Genomic DNA, 21,459 nt, shown 5'->3' with positions numbered 1-21,459 from the left:
AAAGTTTGTGGATGTATTGGGAAGGATTCAGAGATGAGCTATCAGAATAATCTGATGGTGACAAAAATGTGGCTTCAAAACGAGAGAAAAGAGAGGCCTCAATATCAGTACGCAGGCATTGTGGAGTTTCTTCCCACCTTAGACTTACTTGCAGAAGGTGGAATTCCCAAATATTCAAGGGCATGATACCATCCACTGGTCCAAATCAGTGAAATTCAACCAGGATATGAGGTTTTAAGAGTTGGAGCAGTTTGCCAAAGGACGTGGTGAATTCTTCGTTGTTTTAAGTCAAGGCTTGATTTCTCTCGAGATATGTTCCAGTTCAAAAAACAAGTTCTGTCTCTATATTTAGGCCTCACTAATGAAATTTATGGCTTGCTTTAGTAGGAATTGAGACTACAGTGCCCCTTCTAATCCTAAAATTTGCAAGTCTCTTAAGACTTTTTTGGTAATCAGTTAGTTCATTTGATATCAGAAGAGGCCAGAAGTGAGCCTGTGGGGCAGCAATCACAAAAAACATGGTTGTGGCTCACGCTGACCTGCGGATGGCAAGCTGTCCCATTCCTGGAAACCAGTTTCTCATTCCCGGTAAGCTGGCGGACGTGCTGCTGCCCTCCACCCCTGCTCTCACCTATGGCCCATACCCCGTATGGGCAGCAAGGCGCTGACCGCGCAGACCTGCATGCAAGTTCCTGCAGGCAGCAGCCTTTGTGGATGCATCCAAAGGCAACTCCAATGCAGATGCAAGACGGTCTCCCTGCGTCACAGCAGGTTGCGTATAGGAGCCTAAATTGCCTTTCATTCTCTTTATGTTGCACCATTACGCAAATGGCTGTGTATATAATCTAAAATCACACCTGTGGGTGCCCAGACTTGCTAAGCAGTTTACGGCAGATCCAGATCCAGCTGGGTTTTAGAGCCTCAGTGAGAGCTGCAGGCATGAAGCCTCCGTTTAGTGCCCATACCAGCAGGAGGGGCTTCTTCCACCCTCTGTGCAGTCCCCAGGTCTGAGGACCAAAGACTGAGAAGGGTCTTGGGCAGTTGCCTGTGAAGGGGACAAGCAGGGCGAGCCCCTGCTCCACAGGACATTACTTATTGACATTAGGCAGAAATGTTGGGTGAGAGGAGGGTGGCATCTCAACCTGGTTTACAGCTTAGAAATGAGGTTCTTGAATGAAGCATGTGTTCAGGTCATCGCAGGCACTGGAGACAAGTGACTTGAGGTCTTCCATGCCCTGGGTGTATGCATTAAGCCCTAAGTTACAGAGAAACAAGGAGGACTTATCAGCTTCACAGCCCTTCGTTTTCTCTATCTTAAAAGAATTTTTGCTTCATTTTGTTTGAACACATGTTTTTCAATTTTCTAGTTTGCTAAGAAAAAATCTCTGGCAGAGGGGAGTCATTTTGTCTCAATTAATTGTGACAGCACTGCCTATTCATGGGGCTCTATTTAAATGAAACCAAGGATGGGCTGAAAAATTCATGGTAACAAAAGTGCAGCTGCACCTCTCAGCAGCAGTGTGCCCCGCTGGAGTATCTTTCTCTGGAAAAAAAAAATAAAAACAAAAACTGAGCATGTAGTTATAGGGAATGCTGGTCATAGCCCTGTGCCGATCCATGGAATCTGTGATACAAACGATGATATTCATCTCGTACCAGAGTCAGCAAACTCGCACCGCTTTGCTGACTTCAGACCGTTGTTTGATACATAGCGGGGAAGATTAAACAAATTAGATACTGTTGTTATTAAGAGAGTTTTTTAGGACAAGTTAATTCTCCTGTCGCACATTATATGCTTTTTCTCATTTCTTTTATGAGAAAATTGTCTTTTTAGATAGCTGATTTATTCACATTTCTAGTCTTCAAAAATCTGTAAACTCTGTAGTGCATTATCACTTGAATAGGCCAAATAATTATTTGAATGCCTACTCACAGACAGTTAGCTTTCAGGAAAATTGAGGCTCCAAGAAGAATTAGAGAGAGCTACCAACCTCATTGAAAGCTATAAATAGGCATTTCACTCCGGGTTCTTTCAGCAACGAGGACTTTTACGTGATTGTTAACTTACTGTGTCAAACCCAAGTGTCGTGGTTAATTTAGAATGATATTTCCTGATTCTGATGTTTGAGTTTTTACAGTAGAAGATGTTCAGTGGGTTTGTGAAGGCGATCTGAAAGTGGGACTTCTGAGAGGAACCTCACTGAGCACAGCCGGAGGTGTAGCTCCCCTGAATCCCTGCACCCTGCAGGGATGGAGCATGTGGAGGGAAATGTATTTATGGGGTAGATTTACTTACCCTGGGATAACATCGCAGACACCAATTGGACAAGTACCTGCACAGAGGAATGGGGAAGACGGCTGTGTTAATTGCAGTAATGTTATCAGAGAGGCTGGAAAGCTGCTTCTGCACTACTCCAGGTTACACCCTGCCCGGTCTGTCATGCGTGTCCCTCTGGGGAATTTTTGGTGCTGTTCCAGCAAAGTTAGAAGGAAATATTGGGAGAAATGTTACACGTTTCAGAATGAAGTGGTTCCGTAAAATACAGCTATACAAAACTTTGACACTAAGAAAACCAATATGAGGTTATCCTTCAAAGCAGATCAAAAGAAATGAAATGAGTTCTGAACTTCTGGTGCATTTGTGAGATGGACAATGTAAAGTTTTACAGTTAAGATTTTTTTTGTGTGTATTTTCATTGCTTTTGTAATTGGACAGCTATCGTAGGAAGGAATGACACTGAAATTTGGAGATTTACCTCCTAGGCCTTGATTTTTTTTTAGAACATCAACCTTTTAATTTGACTTAATTTATTTTTCATTACAATTTTATAATCAACTAAAGGCCATATAAATGTGTGAGAACTTTTCTAATAGCAGACTGGCTCTGATTGGTGGTAGAAAACACTGGTATTAGGGTGGATGTTAGTAAGACCTTCTGGGCTGACAACTGGCAACCTTTCATAAGTCATACCTTTCATGTAAAATGGCTTTTACAAGAACTGATGGCCTCCATGTAAAACTGCACAAAATCCTTCACATCTCCCTTTTCAACTCACCTTAATTCTGCAGTGTTTTGGAAGGATCCGGAGGTTTAGAGCTGGAAATGATTATTTGTTTGTTGTTGTTTAAGTTCTGGGCACCTGGGGATTATGAAAGTAATAATTCATGTTTTATGTTTAATTTTTTTTGTTTCTAGGATACAAATAAGAATTAAAACATGCTAGTCCCTTCAGCTGGCTTAAGCTGGCAAGGGTTCAAGCCAGCCATGCAGGTTTACAACAGCTAAGGATCCGGCCCAGTTATTTTTAATACTCATGCGTCAAAATTGTCCCATCCCAATTTGCTTTTAAGGCATCCTTGGAGTAAGACACTATTTACTCAGGCCGTATTTGTCTTGAGTGCACTTTTACGGAATAGCCACGAGTACCAAAAAGGCCACGTCTGTAATGAGAACCGTGCCAGACAGACCGACCCCCTCGGGGGATGCCGTCCAACAAATCGATCCGACAGCTCCCGACCGGAGAGGAGCGGGGTTTTGCGGAGACAATACGTGCGTTATATGCTCCCCTTCAGCTGCGCTCAGCCTCACTTCAGCCAAAGAATGAGACTGTTTCAGGAATCGTGTAAATACGGGCTCTGCAAAGACTCAGCCTTCCTGTTTGGAAAAAAAAAAAAAAAAAAAAAAAAAAGAGAGAATTTGAAATATCTGAGAAAACAGGGACCTACGTGTGAGAACGGGGCAAACCGGAGCGGGGGGGTGGCAGGGAGGAATGGAGAAGATGGAGCGAGGTGGTGGCACAATGGCAGAAAAAGGGACAGAAATGGAGTTCTGGGAGAGGAAAGGTGAAAGGAAATAAGTACAGAGAGCTGGAAAAGTAAGAAGGAAATGGAGACAAAACCCAGGCAGGGAAGGGGACTGCATGTTTCAGTGATTCTGGAGGTTTTACTGACCCTCACTGGGCTCTGATGCCCTCTCTCCAGCAGGGACAGAGGTTCCCAAAGGTGGCACCATCAGTCCTTAAACTTTGGGAGCCCACTGTGCTGCTCAGACCGCAGCCTGGTGCTAGGGCTGGAAGGAGCAAATGGTGTATGAGGGTCCCAGCTGGGATCCACTGGGATCTGGTCCTGCAGAGGGAAGCTGTCCCCTCCTCGTGTCCTTGGGGCTGTGGCAGCCAGGAGGGCTGGGAAGGGGCAGGGGCTCCAAGGGGAAGCACAGGCAGGAGGGGTGCAGGACTTTGAGGGGATTTGGGCTGCAGAGCACCCTGATGCTCACACAGGTCCACAAAGAGCTAAGGCAAAGTGCACAGAAGCACTTCTTTTTTTTCTCAGCATTGGCACTTGTTGGGCTGGCTGCTGTTGGTTCTGTTCCTAGAGGGCCAGTGGGGTGAATTTGGGTCAATGTTCCTCTTCCTCAGCCAAAGTGAGGTGCAGCCTGTGCATCCCCCCAAAACAGGCATGCCCACTGCATTGCCGGGGCTCAGCAGAGGCTGGTTTGGGGGCTGCAGCTCCTGTTCATGGAGGGGAACAGGGGGAGTTTGGGGTTGGGGCTGGCAGGAGAACTGCAGAGACTGCTGTGGGACAGGGACAGAGCCGTGGGACAGGGACAGAGCCCCCAGGACAGGGACAGAGCTCCGGGACAGGGACAGAGCCCCAGGCTGGCACCAGCCGCTGTGGGCTGCCCCCGATACGCTTTGGGATGTGCCCCCACCTGCTGCAGGGTGCCCCCACCTGCTTGCGATGCCCCCAGTCCCCCGCAGGACATCACCCCAGTCGTGCTGTGGGACACCCCCTCCATTTACCAGCCCGCTCCCGGAGGCTCCCCCAACAACCCCCTTGGGCGCTGCCCCCGGCGCTTTGCGGGATGCCCTCCACCAGCCCTGGGACACCCCCCCAGCCCCTCCTCGGGCTGTCCCCCGAGCCGTGCCGAGCCCCCCGTTGCCTCGGGTGCCCCCCCCCCCCTCCCGGGCTCCACCAAGCCCCGTGGCTCGGAGGGGTGCGCGCAGCATCCCGCTGCCGGGGCGGGGGTGACTCACGGCGCGGCGCACGGCAGCCCCCAGCTTTATAACGGCCGGGGCGGCACCGAGCACCGAGCCCGGCTCCTCTGCGCCTCTCCGAGCCCGAGGGGGAGAGCGGGGGGCCGCGGCCGAGGGTCGGCACCATGCGGAGCCTGCGCGGAGCCCCGCCGCCCCTGCCCGTGCTGCTGCTGCTGCTGGGGCTGGGGCTGGCGGCGGGGCGCGGAGCCGTCATCACCGGGGTGAGAGGCTCGGCACGGCTCGGCATGGCATGGCACGGCATGGCACGGCATGGCACGGCTCCGACGGCACCGACGGGACGGGCCGGTGCCGCTGCGGGGCTCTGCCGGGGAGCGGGGGCGGCCGGGGAAGGGGTGCGGGGATGGAGGGGGTCTCCCCGCCGGAGGGATGCTCCCAGCGCCGGGGGATCCCCGGGATGAACGCGACGGGGGTGGAGAGGCTCTGATGTGCCGGGGGGGGACACACACTGAGGGTGTCCCTGCGGCACGGGGTGTCCGGAGATGGGGGGTCCTTGGGGTGGGGGACAGGAGAGCTGGGGGGGTTCTTTGGGGTGGCTGGTGCCACCGTAAGGGGTCTCCGTGCGGCGGGTGATGCTGGGGCTGGCGGCTTCCTGGGGCTGTGGGGTCTGTCCCGGGGGTATGGGGTCTGTCCCGGGGCACCCGTCCGCCCCTTGCACACCCCAGCCCCAGCTGCCCCCCCCCGGGTCGGTCTCGGGGTCCCCCCCTGCCCGCAGCCCCGCTCCTGCAGCCCTGCCTGCTCGCAAGGCAGGCACCGGTATTGCAAGCACCACAAAACGCTGCTCTTTCGCCTCTTTTCTTGTTATTTCTCCCCCCCAAGTATGACCGTGCTGCTTCTTCCCCTCAGTAGCCGCCCGTCGCAGATGAGCCCTCTGTTGTTGTTGTTGTTGTCGGGCTCGAGATTTACTTTGCTTGTGAAAATATTTTTTTTCCAAAGACGTTATTTAACCCGAAGCGTTGCATCACTCTTAAGTAAAATGATTTTTTTTTTTTTTTCTTTTGTGTTTGCTTTGGATTAATAACCCGGCGCTTGCATTCTTGTGAGAGCTCACATGTCTTTTGTAACCCTCCGAAGTTGTACTCGCAGCAGCGGGAACTCCCTGGCGGTCCAGGCTCCCAGTGCCGAGCTCCCCGAAGCTGGTGGAAGAGCTCGTAGGCACTTCTCTGGCTGGCAGATCAGCTCCCAGACTGGCAGGGTTTGCAGAGGAGAGAGTGTGAAGGGATCTTTTAAAATTTGAGAATCGGAGGTTCCTTTTATATGGAAATATTTCAAGCAACGGAGGAGCGGTTTATATAAGTCTTGTTAAAGTTGTGGCTTCGCCTTTAAAACATAATTAATAAATTAAATGAAGTAACTGCGAAGCTCTGAATAAAAGATTAGAGACAGAATGTGTTGAAAAAGTAAAAATAGATTAGAAATAGCAAATGTTACTTTATTAACTGCTGCAGTGTATTTCTGCCTAAACCACCGGGATGCGTGTTTGGCTCCTGAACGAGCAGGCAGATCTCAGGTGAGAGCTGATGTAGGTGTTCCTGTCCGCATTCCCCGAGCCTGAAAGTGCTTTTCCTTTGCAATTGAAGGACTCGATTCAAACCTTCCTTACTCCTGTGGCTGTCCATGTTCTGACTTCAGCTGGCTTTGGAGCCAGCATTTCACCAGGGACTCTTTCCTCGAGCAGCATTTTCCACAGAGCCGTGTTAAATGGGGTGCTGAGGAGGAATGTCCTTCGTGTTGTGTCCTGTGCACATTAGGAGGCTCGGTGTGAGTTACACATTGGAGTTAAGGTGTGGGCAGCAGCGTTTGGGCTGAATATTTTACTAGCCTGTCATACGTTTTTGGAAGGGGAACCTGAAAACTCCTGCCAGATGTGTATATGTGCGTGGTGAGTGTGAGCTTTAACACGAAACATCGCCCAGTGCAGGGCTTTAGGTCCCCTGGGGGTGCTGCTCACTGCTTGCCTCTCTCCCTGATGGTTTTGACCTCCAAGCCCCAAATCACCAACCTGCAGCTTTTGTGACCAGGGCAAAAATTAGAACATCAGAAGGATTTATTTTTTTTTTAAGAGGTTGCAAAGTAAATACTATCTACATGGAAGGCTGCACGGGCAGTTTTGCGGACATATTACTCTTTTAAGTAAATACTCTGTGTGTTTGGGCTCACTTGTAGCACAGAGCTCTTCGCTTTGCTAAACGTGTGTCCAGGAGGAGTGCTGGCCCTTTGGGTTACACGCACTATTAGTGGCTTGACACTAATGCAACAGCTTTTTCCTAAATTACTAGCTGCTCTGTAAATACATATTTTGGTCTGGTGTTGCTGTTTGAAATAGTGTAATATTTACCCAGCAGAGTACAGTCTAGTGGCATTTATTATGTAAATCCCAAGGTAAGACCTGTAAGCATTTTTCCTCAAGTGGATATTTGTTCTGATACGCAGCCTTCCCCAGAGCCCTTATCATCTGTTATGTACGTTTTCAGAAATTGCCTGTTTATGTACCGCTGACCGGAGCCTTTGGTCCAGCAGCTCTGCTGCCAGCCATGAGGAGGGCAGCGAGTTAACTAAACTCACTTTTGGGGTGTAATCAGAGCCTTTAACTAACGGGATTTCTCACTGAAGAAAGACCAGCTTTAGCACTAAACCCATATAATAACAAATCTGGTAATCTTTTGGTTAAAAAAATAAGCAAAAGGCGTGCAAGAACCTTTTCCAATTCCTAATACATCAATTGCTCTTCATGGTTTCTGGGTTTTGAAATATCCCTAATAGTTTGTGTTTTGGTTGGTGCTTAACGAAGCCACGAAGCGTATTGGATAAGTGGCTGAAATTTTTATTTCCTTCTTGCAGGGAAATTTTTATTTCCCTCTTGCAGGGTGAGTGCCTCCACTGTAGCATTTTCCTGGGTGTGGACGCTTACACAAAGCTTTTTCTGCTACACGTTTGAGACCTCACGTAATTCCAAATAACCACAAAATCCTTATTTAAACTTTTATTTTGTCTACCTCCACTGGGAGGTTGCTGATGAAACTATCGAGCATTCTTGCATTTGAAAGGCACTCAGCCACAAGATATTATCATAAGAAGGTAGATGGAATAGTTACCTAAAAATCCTTAAATTTGCAGATAATTTTGTTTCTTAGCTTCTCTGCAAGACTTCTTTGCAACTGGTGCCCTCGGTCCTTGCTCCCAGCGGGGAAAGCTTGGTGGCACAGGCCATGATCACTGCAAATCAGTGACAGTCTTGGGGCTGATCCTGTCTTTGGGGTCTGGGCTTTAAACACAGCTTTAAACACCCTGCAAGGTGCCAGGAGCCCACACGTCCTCTTCAGACCTTGTTGTCCTGCCTTAAGGAGCTGCAATAACTCGTGGGGTGTCGAGGTAGCTGTTAGGCACCTGAGCTGTCCTATTTGTGGAAGGCATTAATTATTAATTTTGTCTGCATAACTCTTTGTCAAACTGCAGGCCTGCGACAGAGATCAGCAGTGCGGAGGAGGGATGTGCTGTGCGGTCAGCCTGTGGATCCGCAGCCTGCGAATGTGCACGCCGATGGGGAATTTGGGAGAGGAGTGCCATCCTTTGAGTCACCGGGTGAGTACGTCCCGGGGCTGCGGCAGGGACAAATACAGATACACTGCCCTGGGAGTCACATCACATGAAGGTTATACGTGGTGGAAACGTGGGGAAGCATCACGTGCATTGCAATCCAGCCATTCGCATCTTTATGGAAATAGTGCTGATACATACCTAAGAAAATGCCTTCAGAATAATTCTGACAGTAATACAATACTACACGCTGTTCAGTTTGTTTTCCTATTAGTTAGTTCTTGGTTATTTGCTCTGTTACATGACCTGAAACATCCCAAGCAGCTCCTGTGCCCAGCCCTGCTCTTGCACACGAGCTGCTGAGCTCCATGGATCTGAACGAGATCCCATCACAGCCACAGACGTGTCACCAGGAGCTGTTGGGACACCCAACACAGCACTGCAGTGCTGTCCCTGCCATTGAGCAGCGATGGCACGCTGTGCTCCGGGGGCCAAGAGCCGCTGGTGCCTTCCAAGGTGGTAGGGAAGGTGCTGAGACCAAGAGAAGAAGAGCACAGCCCAAGAGCCATCACGATGAGGGATCCCAAGGCAATGCATTTAGTTTAGAACTGTAGTCAGCTGCCTTTTTCACATTTTCCTTCAGTGCCTGGCTTCTCAGCTCTGTCTCTCTAGTTAATTTTCTCAGTTTTAGGAAGTGCAAAGCTCTGTTCTATTACAATTTTTTTTTTTTTTTTTTTTTTAAATCTTCTACTGTGGCATTGGGGACCAAATTCTCATTCTTACTGTGAAATGTAGGAATCTCAAGACAAAAGAAACTGTCCTCTATTATTTATTTTTTAAATGGGCTTATTGCTATTGCAAGATAATTTATACTGTCTGATATATTTTAGGTAATTACAATCAGGGAAGATGCCTGCCACCCCGGGCTAATGGTCACAGTCATGGGTGTTGTGAGCTTTATGAGGTTAATTTCAGATGCAGATCCCTCATCCCACTGCTCATGACAATCACAAAGCAAACTGATTTCCTGTAGCATGTGAAATCACGTATATTTAGGGTGGAGAGCTTACTCAAGAGTTTCTCTCCCCTAAATACCTGGGAGGGGGCTGCTGGGGACCAGTCGCCCTGACCACCAGCGCCTTCCTTGGCCTGCAGGCCACACATGGAGCAGCAGCATGGGGTCGGTCTCTGCACGTGTTGCTGTGCCACTGTGTTTGCACTCCGCTGTTGAAGGCTGTGTATGTGGAATTAGTGCTGCTGGGAGACCACCCTTGTGCTCCCCCGTCACAGCTGTCCCACCGCTGGTGGCCCCCACGGCCACACCACCGCCTGGGGGACCTCCCGAGAGGTGCCCGGAGGAGATGGCTGGTGGATGGCTTTCCACCTCCTGGTTTCCTTCTCAGCAACTAGATGGCATTGGCTCGATGCTGTTAGCAGCCTCTCCTGGCACCGCAGAGGCAGGCTTTGCAGCAGGTGAGGGTTGGCAGGACCGCAGGCAGAGCTGGCAGCACCGGGGGGGCTTTGCTGCCATTGTGCACCTCGCACACAGCCCCCGTGTCCCTCCCTTGCCACCCTCAGGCTCCTGTCACCCCCTTGCTCATCAAAATCTGGGGCTGGGCTTGTGATGGGGCAACGCTCCCCATCCCCATAGCGCTGCCACCCGCCCCCTGTCCCTAGCCAGGTGTGTCCCCCCCCCAGCACCAGCGTGGGCGTCCCCCTGAAAGAGCTGTTTCCTTGCTGAGCGTAAGGCTTTGAATAAACCCCTTCAGCTGTCGGAGGCACCTCTGAGTCAGCCGTGCCAGCACGAGAAGCTGAGATTTTAGGTTTTTCTGTAGCGCTGTGCGTGGGCACCCACAAGGTGTGATTCCTGCGGGGAGCTCCCGGCTCCATGCCCGGTGACCTCTGTGCTCGTGTGGAGGCACCGGGGTGGGGGACAGGGGGAAGCCCATGGCATCCCTCATGCTGGGCTCCTCTCCAGGGGGTGCTGAGCACCGGCTGGTGCTGGCCTGAGGCCCTCAATGTGATTAAACAGGTCCTCAGCAGGTGATAAACCTGACGCCTGCTCTCCCTGTGCCCAGGTGCCCTTCCCAGGGCGGAGGATGCACCACACCTGCCCCTGCCTCCCCAGCCTGGCGTGCGCACGGACTTCTCCCAGCAAGTTCAGGTGTTTGCCGGACTTCAGGAAAGAGGACGTCTTCTTCTAGCAGGAGCTGCTCAGCGCGAGGAAGGGCCGCTCGATGTGTTCCTGTTCTTGTTGTCGTGGTGAACAAGGTACTTACCGGGGAACCCCCTCTCACACACTGTCCTGCCTCGCCACCACCCAAACCGACGATGCGATGCTGTGCTGTAGTGGCCAAGGTTTTCTGAGGGGCTGGCGGTGATGGGGTGGGCGAAGCGAGATGTGCTAACGTGACGCTGCTTTCTGAGGACAGGAGCCCACGGTCCCGTTGTCCCCGTGGTTCCAGCATAGCCCCAGAGCGAGAGCATCCAAGGTTATTGTCACCTTTGGAAAATTTTGGCCATGTTTTTACACTTTGGGATGCCTGAATCGAACTGAGATTTGAGTAATTCTATGGTGTGAAGCATACGATGATTGCCAAAAACCTGTATTTACATTTCATTTCTTTATTAATATAACTGTCCTTGTAAGTTAGGCACATCTCTACATTAAAAGATTAACCAATAGATGTAGATTTTACACTTTTAAAAAGTGGGAGATGGAACCAAAGCATTTCAGTATTCAAAGCATTAAATATTTTGTTATTTTAGTATTTTAAGATGAGGAAAAGTTGTTGTTACTTGAGTTGGTGTAAAACTACCTGATCATCTCAAACTCTGTATTAAGATGTAGTTTATATTAAAAAAGGAACCCTGAAGTTTCTTGTAATGGGCTGCCTGACTTCTTGTATATGTATGGATTTGCTGTGTAAAAATTCTGTATCAGAATAATGGCAGTATGTTATTTGATTTATTTTAATATTATAACATTATTTTGTCACTGTGGTTTTCAATTTTTATTTGGTGTAATCTGTTATCACGTAACTCGATTCACCCAAGCTAGCAGAGCTCCTTAAAGGTAGCTTAGGAGAAGATGGTGTGCCTCTGCCTGCTGTTAGGGAAGCTCAGCAGTTAACAAGGCACGAACGCCTCAGCCGAGCTCCACTCTTGGATGGAGATGAGGGGGAATATTGGTGGAGCTCACATGAGAGGTTTTTCTTGGCACATGCCTCAAAGGATCAACTTTAGCCTGTCGAACATGTAATTTGTGGGTTTTCTATGAAATACCGTGCGACTTCATGTTTACTCGCCAGTCCCTGTAGCTGGAATCCTAATAGTTTGTGTGAGCTTCGCACATTTTTTGCTCTCAGACATGCAAACATATGCTGAAGCTGGAAAAGTGAAGTCATTCATCCTCCAACAATCAGTGCTTTTGCTGCTGGTGGCAGTGGGGGATTGAGGAGTTAGCATGCCTATATGAAAGCAAACACCTGCAGTACTCAGAGAAGATGAGAAACGTCCCAGCGAGTTTACCAGGCACCTGACACTGGGCTCCAGAGACAGAGAGGAACCACTGGAGCAGCTGTTTTGCCAGATCCTTGTTCATCTTGCATGCATTAGAAAGGGAGGTGTCTAGAGAGATAGGATTGCATCTTCCTGACTCAAAGTGGCCCAAGCCCAGAGCTCCTGTTCTGAAGCTTATGCATTTTGCTGTACCCTTTGCACTGGTGATAGAGCAGCTGCGCAGGGGGCAGCAGGCTTCAGTCCTGTAAATAAATAAATTAAAAAAAGATGGTTTGCATTCGCGTGGTCACGAATGGAAACTCTGGAAAGCTGCCCTGCCCTGACCTGGAGATCACAGACACTGCTGTGAGGAGATGATTAGGAGGGGCGGGGGTTGCTCTTAACCCAAAGGGCTGGGCTTGTCGATGAAAAAACAGCTTGTTCTAATCCTAATGCAGAAACCCGGGAGCACTGCAAAGAGCCTTCACCTGGATTTAAAATCAAAACTAAAACCTGATCCTACCACTGTCACTCAGTGGGCTCCCCAGAGAGTGAGTCTGCAGAGGAGGAACCCAGCAGGAGCCTGGTGTTGCTTTTCTGTCCTCTTCTAGCAGCACAAAGCTTGCTTAGTATCATCACGGGCTTCAGTTCACACCCAAGGGAAAATCAGGAATGAAAACAGAAGCAGCCCAAATGCGTGTGTCCCATCTCTTATTCCATTCATCTCCACCAAAGCACACCATCCTGGTGTTCGAAACAATGAGACACAGCAGGAACCACCAGCCCTGCTCCTCGTCTTCCACGGGTGTAAATCACCAGTGACCCCAGTGAAGGTAATCATCCTGGTTTATATCAGCACGAGCGAGCAGGCAATTACATCTGATGACTGCCTTAGACCTGCCAAGCAGGGCTGCTAGGAGAGTTTATCACACAAGAGCAGAGCAACTTTGTAGTTGTAATTCATGCCAATTAACTTGTGGGATCAGGCATTTATCTGGGTAATGAGAAGAGCCCCTGTTACGCTAGAGAAAAATTCACTCCCTGGTCAGGAGGGTGGAGTGCTCGTGCCTGGCAGCCTGTGCTGGTGAGGGCATTAGGAAGGGTTTTTTTTTTGAGAGATGCTACCACCTTGCTGTCCTCAAGGGGCTTCTCCCACCCTCCCTGCCTTGGCTGCCCTGCCTGCAGCTGCTGAGCAGAAGAGCTAAAGGCAAAACCTGCCTGTCCTTTATTTTATTATTTTTTTTCTGCAGTGGAGTGAGAAAAAAAAATAATTTAACTTTGCTTTACAGTGATAAACCGGTGACCACCAGAGTTATTTCAGAACATAAATGGCTGTGTGTGTCCCTCTGCTTTTCCCTTGAGCAAGCTTTTACCTCAAGGGGCACTTTGCCCATGGTAATGGATGGAAAAGGTGACCAGCCCCAAGCCAGCCCTGCTGTTAGAGGTTTTTTTCAGGGAGTTGTGCTACTCAGTTTGCCTCAACATCACCCCAGCGCTGCCTCCAGGCCAGGAGCAGCCTCCTCACATGCCTGCAAGGAAGGGAAGGGGGCAGGCCCTTGCAGCAGAAATCAGACAAGAAAAGAGTGCAAAGCTCCCACAGTCCTAGAAACACCTTTGAAGAAGGGAGAAGTCTCATTCTCAGAACACACAGCTTGCCAGGTGCTGGAGAGCCTGCTGTTAATGCCTGGCTTTATTCACTCTGCTTAGGAGATCTGTGCTAATGCTCAGCTTAATTTGATTAATACTGGAGCAATATTATTAATTATTAATACAAACATGTGTATTAATTTTTAATGTTATATTAATATTGATATTACAGATATGTTACAGAATAATGATGATATCACACCAAATGGGAGGAATTTCCATGTTTTTCACTAGGTTTTGGCTCAGCGGAAAGCCATCGCAGGAAGGGACACCACCATACACAACAGGCTGCTGCCTTCGTTTGGTTACGTGCTTATTAGGAAGGGTGAGGTGAGGTGCTTTGGTCTGTGGGTGCACAGGTGGGAGGGCAGGTGTGCACCTGTAAGCCTGGGGGCTGAGGAGCAGGAGAAAACCCAGCTGAGGCTCAGCCTCATCTGCATCCTCCTGCCCACAATTCCCCCCCTGGGAAAAGTTGTCACTGCTTAAAAAAGGTTGCAAAGTCTTTGAGTGTAGGGGTGGCACAAAATAAATCTTCCTGGTTCCTTGGCAAGTGGGATTCAGCTCAGAGCAGGTCTATAGCGTGGACACAGATAACCCTAACTGCACTGGCTGTACAGGAGGGGTAAGTGAAGGGAGAAGAGTCAATTTAAGGATAGAGGTCATGCTGCAGGTTTGGAAAGCTCCAAAGAAGAGTGTGTATCTGTGTGGGGCAACTCTAAGGTAAGTGGAATGTACGGTTGTGGTTTTGTTCCTGTGTCTGTGTAGGTAACCTGGAAATCCTGCATTTCCCATTATATTGTAGCTCTAGCACGTAGGGTGATCTCATTATGTACCTCATAAAAAGGCCCTTTGCTGGCCTGCCTTGTCAGCATAACGAGCCGTAATGATATACAGCACCAGCGAGCGGGACTGCAGCCTGAGGGCCTCGCGGGTGCCCTCCCACCCCAGTAGCTCTCTGATTTGTTATTACTGCACAGATGGAAACTCAAAAGAAACAGAAGGTGCTAAGAGTCCCTTGATTTAAACAAGATGTCTCAGGAATTTGATCTTGACAATGTGTAACATGTTTTCCAGAAGGAATTAGAAAATTGCAGGAAGAGAAAAGACTGTGCAAATACAGGAGGATTTTGATAATAGCAAAATCAATGTGCCTCTCTCTATTAGATAGAAACGAAATGCCAAACCAGCAGGGGTGCAGCTGTTAGACTGATCAATGCTCTGAGCACAGGAAGGGAGATGAGTTTAATGCACATCAAACTTACAGCAGATCATCTGCCGCTTGTCAGGGAGAGCCACGGCTGTGTGTGGAGCCAGCCCAGGGCAGGAGGCTGCTTTTTGCTGGTTTGGTGGGGAGGAATTCCCCGTGATCCAGCTGCCTGCAAGGACGGATGGCAGCCTTTGGGTCCCCTGGGGCTGTGGGGAGCCTCCAGGTGCAGGAGGCTGGAGCCAAGCGAGCCCAGCCTGCATGGAGGGAGGGCGGCGTGCTTCGCTTCACGGTGCAGGCCTCCGAGGCCTCCCCGCCGCTGAGCCTCCGCCACCAGCTCACAACACGTGGAAGGGATTAGATGTGGCTTTAAATGCAAGGCAGCTCTGTAAACCCCACGGCTGTAAGGCTGCTCAGCGGCAGACTGGAAGTGTGGCCGGGTTCCAGCGACGCGAGCAGGACCCAGCCCTCCTTATGTACTCTTGCCCTCACACACGTGAGCGTGCTGCGTGCTGCTTCGTGTGGGTGGACACGGTCTTGCTGTGAGGAGCTCACGGATGGGCAGAGCTGCTGTTTGCTTCAGGGGGTGCCTGCTGGGGCCTCTCTCCATTTATTCCTCTGTTAGGGTACGGCAGAGCCCATCTCTGGAACGGCCAGCCTGAGGGGAGGCTCTGGTGAGGCAGCTGCAAGCGTGCTTGGCCTCTCCAAAAATTTCTCTGCATCCTGTCAAGTCAGCAGATTTTTCCCCAAAAATTTCTTCTCTCACGTGGCTGAAACTTTAACAGGAAGGCACATATTCCCTGCTCCTTTCAATTCCATGGCAAAGCTTCCTGGCTGCTGAGTTGTCATAACTTCACCTCCACCTTGGTCTCATTGAACTCTTCAGCATTGCTAACAAACCTTTCACGTATTGCCACAGAGCCCTCCGTTACCTGGGTGTGGTTTCCAGCAGCACTTACACTCAGATACTGCACAAACAGAGCAAGGGGAAGCCCTCCTGGCTGAGTGTTTGGGATCTACTGGGAAGAATCACAGGGACATCCATGCCCAGCTGTGTGCAGGTCTTGCGGGGCCTGGTTTCTGCTACCACCACCATCTTGGTGCTGGGAGGCAGCAGTGGTGTCGGCCTGGCCATGCCCTCCTCCCTGCCATGTCGCGGCTCCGAGCTGTGTCCCCACGTGTGGCACTGCCAGCTCCTTGGCTTGGGCGCCTGCCTTCTCCCCCTTGAGTCACCATGAACACATTGCATGGCCGTCCACCTTCCTCCACACCCAGACGTCTCCTGCGGGGCCCGCTGCCATGGCAGCTCGCCCCATGGGGATATCCCCTCTGCACCCTCCTTGGTTCTGGTGCTGGTGTGCGAGGCCTGAGGAGAGGGGGAAGGAGAAGAAAGAGCCCGGCTGATTTACTCGGCTATCGAGCTCGTCAACTGCTTCCTTTCCATCACCCTCCTTCAAGCGCTCGGGTGACAGATGGGAACAGATTGAGCGGTTCGACGGAGGGAGGTAATATTCCACTAAATCATTCCCCGCTCTCTCACTGTCTGAAAGCACCCAGACCTCAGCCCTGGCTTCTGAGCCATGTGTGTTTCCCCCCCTCTGGATTTTTTTCATGACAAAGCCATTTGAGCTCTACCTCTGCTAAAATTTCCAAGAGAAGCCGGTGCTGGTATTTATAAGACAAAACGGGTGTTGTAACACAGCGAAAGGAAGGAGTGAATCACCCTGAGACAGAAAGGACGCTGATGCTGTTTGCTGGCATCCCTGAATTTTGCCACCCCGTGTGCCCAGCTGAGCCCCGGGCACAGCCCCGGCTCCCGGGCAGGCTGGCCGTGGGCTGGCACGCAGGCTCCTGCTGCACAGCTCACAGATGGAGTATCCATTGCTTCCCTGGATGACTTGTTCCAACGGTTAATCATTCTCACACAAACACAGGGTTTTGTTTTTTAATGACACATCAGTCAGTAACATTGAGAGGCTTTAGGAAGGGGTTTCTCTTCACCGGGTGATCTCTATTTTTTTTTTTTTTTTTTTTTTTTTTCTCTTCTTCCTACTTCATTAGCGCTGTGATGACTGCCTAAAATTAGCCGGGACTTCACAGCTTCCCCTTGCCCTTGCAAGACTAGCTTTGAACTTGAAAGCCTCCTACACGAAGTGCTCTCTGGTATCAACCTGGTCACAGCAGAGGTGAAAAATGTGGCACTGAAGAAAGTGGCTTTCCAATAAATACATCCACAGTAAAACCATGCATGACTCACAAGATCAAAGATGCAGTGCAAGTACCGAGGTCATTAAACATGAATAGAAATACAGAAATGCAACAGCTTGCATTAAAGGCTTAGCTTGACTTTAAAGTGAAGTGATGAAAGCTTATGTAGTCAGTGATTGTTCACCCCTGATAATGCTCTGCTTTTGCCACCGGTAGTTCTGGGCTTTACAGAGGTGAGTAGGAATAATTAATCATTTGTCGGATAAAGCACCGAGGCATGGGGCAATCAATGATTCGTACCAAGTGAAGACAGGCTCAGGGCTGCTCAGCATCATCAGCCCTAGGGAAAACCCAGAGTGGTGCAGACATCAGGCCCGTCTGAAATTCAGCCTGAGGCTTCCAGCTCGACAGCTGACAGGTGAGTAAGGATTTAATCCACACAAGGTGCTCTGAATGACATGGTGCTGGGGGTCACCGGCAGGGAAAGGGATTTGGGGTAAGGCTTCCATCAGCATGGCCTCAGCCCAACGTGACTCTATGCCAGCTTTTACGAGCCCATCTGCGCTGCTGGTCTTTGGCTCCATTCCTTGGGTTGCTGTACGTGTTATCATACTCTGAAGCCCACCAACCCCACCGCATGGGAGATGTTTCCTGGTTCATGTCACAGCAGAGTTAATTGTAGCCTGGGCAGTGTTTTGAGCAACTCTAAAAGAAGCTGTGCTAAAGTTGGAGATTTTAGCAGACCCCTGTCAGAAAACAGCCCCCTGCTGTGTTTCTGGGAATACTTTGATTTGAGGCATGGCTAACTAATAAGGTTTCTGGGGTATTCTGCTATCACAGAATCACCTAATCTGCAGCCTAAATTGGTGCAGTGCCTTGAGATGCCATCCCCTTCTGCCAATACTTGTGTGTCACTGTCCGAGCCTCTGCTCTGCTGGGGTGGTTTGCTGGCAACTCTGAGCAAGTGCAGGCGCTGCACTGAGCAAGGTAAAACTGTGTGCAACCGTGTGGGCAGGTGGCAGAGATCCAGCCAAGCCCTGCGCATCCTTTGCTGGGAGGGGAGGGACGATGCCAGCTCTGCTCTCCTCTGAGCTCAGCACAACGTGTCCTAGGGCAGCCCCGCAGCATATGGCAGAGCAGCCTTCTGGAGGTGTAGCTGTATCACATCCAGGTAGAGCCCTAGGAAAGAATTGTTGCTACCGGAATAAGCCAAAATCCTGCCCTTTTTCTTAAGGCTACTGATCTCACACCATTCTGGGAAGCAGCCTTGTCTCCCCTGGTGCAGACCTGGCACTGGCAAAGCAAACAGAGAGAGCTCATGGGCTACGCATCCCTGCTCATCCTCCAATGCTGAATATGTGACATTTACCCAACATCATAATTTGGCTGGGGTCAAATATTTCAGCCCCTTTCCCAGCAAACTTTCCAAATCTGAACAGCAGAGACAGAGACACCCTGCAGCACTTCAGGCTTCGAGTGTTGCAAAGCAGAGATCGCCATAGCCAGTACTTGCTGAGATTTCAGATCAGTGTCATTTTTCACGCTGGTCTGACATGTAAGTTTATGCTAAAACCTCCACTGACTTCAGCACAGCAAGATTTCTACTGGGAATGTTTGCAAGGAATGTGTTAAATACCTGGTGAGTGAGTGAAGATGCCAGCAGCGATCAAGATTTTCCAGTGCGGCACAGCTCACGGAGCAACTGCAATTCTTCACCACAGATATGCAAAAGCAAGCGTGCTGTGACCTCTGAGCCAGACAGTGGAAAGTCTCCAGGGGAGATGATGATGGTATTTCCCGTGATACTGAGCACTCTTGTTGCCCAGAAGACGGAAAACTATCATATATATGTCCTGTACGGGAGGCGTACAGAGAGGATGTGATCTACATCAACCACAGGCAGGTGGAGGAGGTGGGAGCCCTGCAGCTCATCAAGCCCCCAAGGACTTTGTGTTTCGGTCAGAGGGGCTGGGGATGGGTTCAGAGCATCTGAGTTTTTGCAGATGAGCTCAGCACTTGCACAACAGGCTGCAATAGCTTCCCATGTGGATGTGGGAAGTAATTGTTAACACCCAGCTCCTGCTGAGTCTCATCCATTAGCACTTTGAGCCAGACCAGCAGCACTCGTGTTTTGGTGGGCAGCTGAGGACACGGAGGCTTGCAGCCGCTCCTCAGAAGTCCCAGCAGCATCAGGGAGGGCTCCCCGTGCTCAGCCCGTTCTCTTTCACTTTATTTCTCTACTGCTGTTATTCAGAGCAGGTTTGCATCCCCTCTGACACCCCTTCTCCGATCTTGGCCAAAGCAGTTAATCTCTGACCCACTTTCCCCACATGCAGATGCTGCGAGAACGTGTCGGCGCTGTGCTTTGGAAACGCTGCCTTTTTCCACAACTCCCTTATCTCTTCTCAGATTCCAGAAGGAATAGCTAGCCTCTGGTGTCCCTCCAGCCCTCCCCTGCTTGGCGTGCTCTCTCAGTGAGTGCTCAGCCAGCAGGCTAGACTAGCAGTGGTGTTTGGTGGTGTGCCTGTGCCGAGCACTGTTTCATTTTCCACCATCTATCTGTCCTTGGTATTTAGTTTCAAATTTTCTGGAGCGCAGCTCTATTGTACAACGCCTGCCCGAGCCTTGAATTAAAGCTACTGTAGTTCCTTCATGTTTGTACTAGCATAGCCAGGATCACAACCTGCTTTATATTAAGAGTACCTAACATATCAAATTAACCTCAAACAGCACCAATTCTGCCTTCAGGGTACATCAGAAGGCCTGGGACAGCCCAGAATGCTACATGCAAGAAAAAGGTACGGTAGAGATACCCATCCTAAACTTCTTGGCATCCTGTCACTGCAGCAAGGCCAGGTCTGGTTGCCCCTGATGGTGACAGCAAAGTATCTCTTCTTTTCGGCAGGTAAGAACCAGCCTCACCCCCCTGTGATGGCACTGCTGAGGTGCCCACGTGCACAGGCAGGCACTCAATTCAGCAGCGTGGCTTCGGTTCCCCAAGTCTAAATACACCCAGCAGGTCACCCGAAGGCGACTTGTCATCCCGCATCTAGGACTGACTGTACGACTTGTGCCTAATCTTTCTAGAAGTGAAAATCATGCAGCTTTTAAGGATGTTTTAAAATAACTATTCTCCCATCTCTGTGGTTTAAATAGAATCATAACCATACTACTTATAGCTCAAATGCCAAAACATCTGACACTTTTAATAGACTAAGAGGAAAAAAAAAAAACGTGGACTGTTTCCTAATACTGCTGGTACCAGAAGGCAAGACTTTACATGGAGATCACAGTTCTAGCCCCCTGATAGATGCTTTTATCTGCATAAGAAGTTTCTTAAGTTTTAAGAAAATACGACTCTGTAAAAGTTGGAATTCCACTGAAAAGACCAAAAACAGGCATGAAAGGGATACTTGGAATACAATTCCCAGCAACAGCACTGATGCCTTGCATGTACATCTCCATAATGCGACTCTACCTGATTACTCATCAAGATTTACTAAGCTGTGATCCAGCTTCTCAGGATGAAAATTTAATTAGCACTGAAAGCCAGCTTCTGCTGTGATCTGAAGGTATTGACAGCTTTCCTTCGATACCCAGATGCATTTTCACTAACAGTTTTGGAAATTATCATTAAGACTGCTGCTCCTGGCCCCTGCCCACCTTCTCTGTGGTTACACCGAAAACTCAAACCGCAAACTTCTCCTCCAAGAAAGGCTGCCTCTGTGGTGTTCAAATCTGAGTTACAGGAGGTAAGGAGAAAAGGCAGGACAGCAAACCACAGGCTGTGCCTGGCTTTATTCCCTGCAGCTGCCACCTTGCCCCCTCTTGCTCCAGCTGTCACACACATCTCTGCTGCACTCGCGCCACAGTCACTACAGTGATGTCCCCACTGACGTCTAACGACTTTGGACTACTCTCTGCAGAAATGCTCTCAGCACAGACGCAATTTCTTCATGGAAATTGAGCTCATCTCTGTCATTTTGTGTGCGACTGGCTACAGAGCTGCGATGATCAATGTTTGTTAAATGTTACATGATACATCTGAAAGCAAGCACGGCTTCCTCCGAGACGGCTAAAAAAGTTGTGTCAGGATCCTGCCATCAGGCTGCCAGTTAAAGTACTTTCGAAGAAGTCTTTCTAGAACGATGAAGCAAGTCAACATGCCACGCTTATTAAACTTAAATGACCCGTTAAGAGTTGACAAATGAATACAGCATTAACCAAGCCACCATGTTACGGAACTGCTTTGCCGACTAAAATTAGTGATCCACAATTATCTGCTCTCCTCTATCGTTATCAGAGGAGTAG

The 21,459-nt window shown here is 49.7% G+C and overlaps 1 protein-coding gene across 1 annotated transcript; it reads left to right on the top strand.

Moving 5' to 3' along the window:
* The first annotated feature begins 5,118 nt into the window (after positions 1 to 5,118).
* Positions 5,119 to 11,407, top strand: PROK2 (prokineticin 2). The gene is made up of 3 exons (XM_084292987.1): positions 5,119 to 5,254; positions 8,508 to 8,633; positions 10,667 to 11,407. The coding sequence occupies exons 1-3, from the start codon at positions 5,159 to 5,161 to the stop codon at positions 10,790 to 10,792; spliced, it is 348 nt and encodes a 115-aa protein (XP_084149113.1). The 5' UTR covers positions 5,119 to 5,158; the 3' UTR covers positions 10,793 to 11,407.
* The last annotated feature ends 10,052 nt before the right edge of the window (positions 11,408 to 21,459 follow it).

Source organism: Netta rufina, assembly GCF_964035555.1.
Source record: "Netta rufina genome assembly, chromosome: 10".
In the NCBI taxonomy this organism is placed as follows: domain Eukaryota; kingdom Metazoa; phylum Chordata; class Aves; order Anseriformes; family Anatidae; genus Netta; species Netta rufina.
The sequence above is the reverse complement of the archived record's forward strand: the minus strand, read 5'-3'. Positions and strand labels throughout refer to the sequence as shown.

Bases quoted from the DNA above. Each gene is read 5' to 3' on its own strand.
- PROK2 (XM_084292987.1), top strand. From the start codon at position 5,159: ATGCGGAGCCTGCGCGGAGCCCCGCCGCCCCTGCCCGTGCTGCTGCTG. The intron at 5,255-8,507 runs GTGAGAGGCTCG...GTCAAACTGCAG, and splicing joins GCGGAGCCGTCATCACCGGG to GCCTGCGACAGAGATCAGCA. The intron at 8,634-10,666 runs GTGAGTACGTCC...CCCTGTGCCCAG, and splicing joins GCCATCCTTTGAGTCACCGG to GTGCCCTTCCCAGGGCGGAG.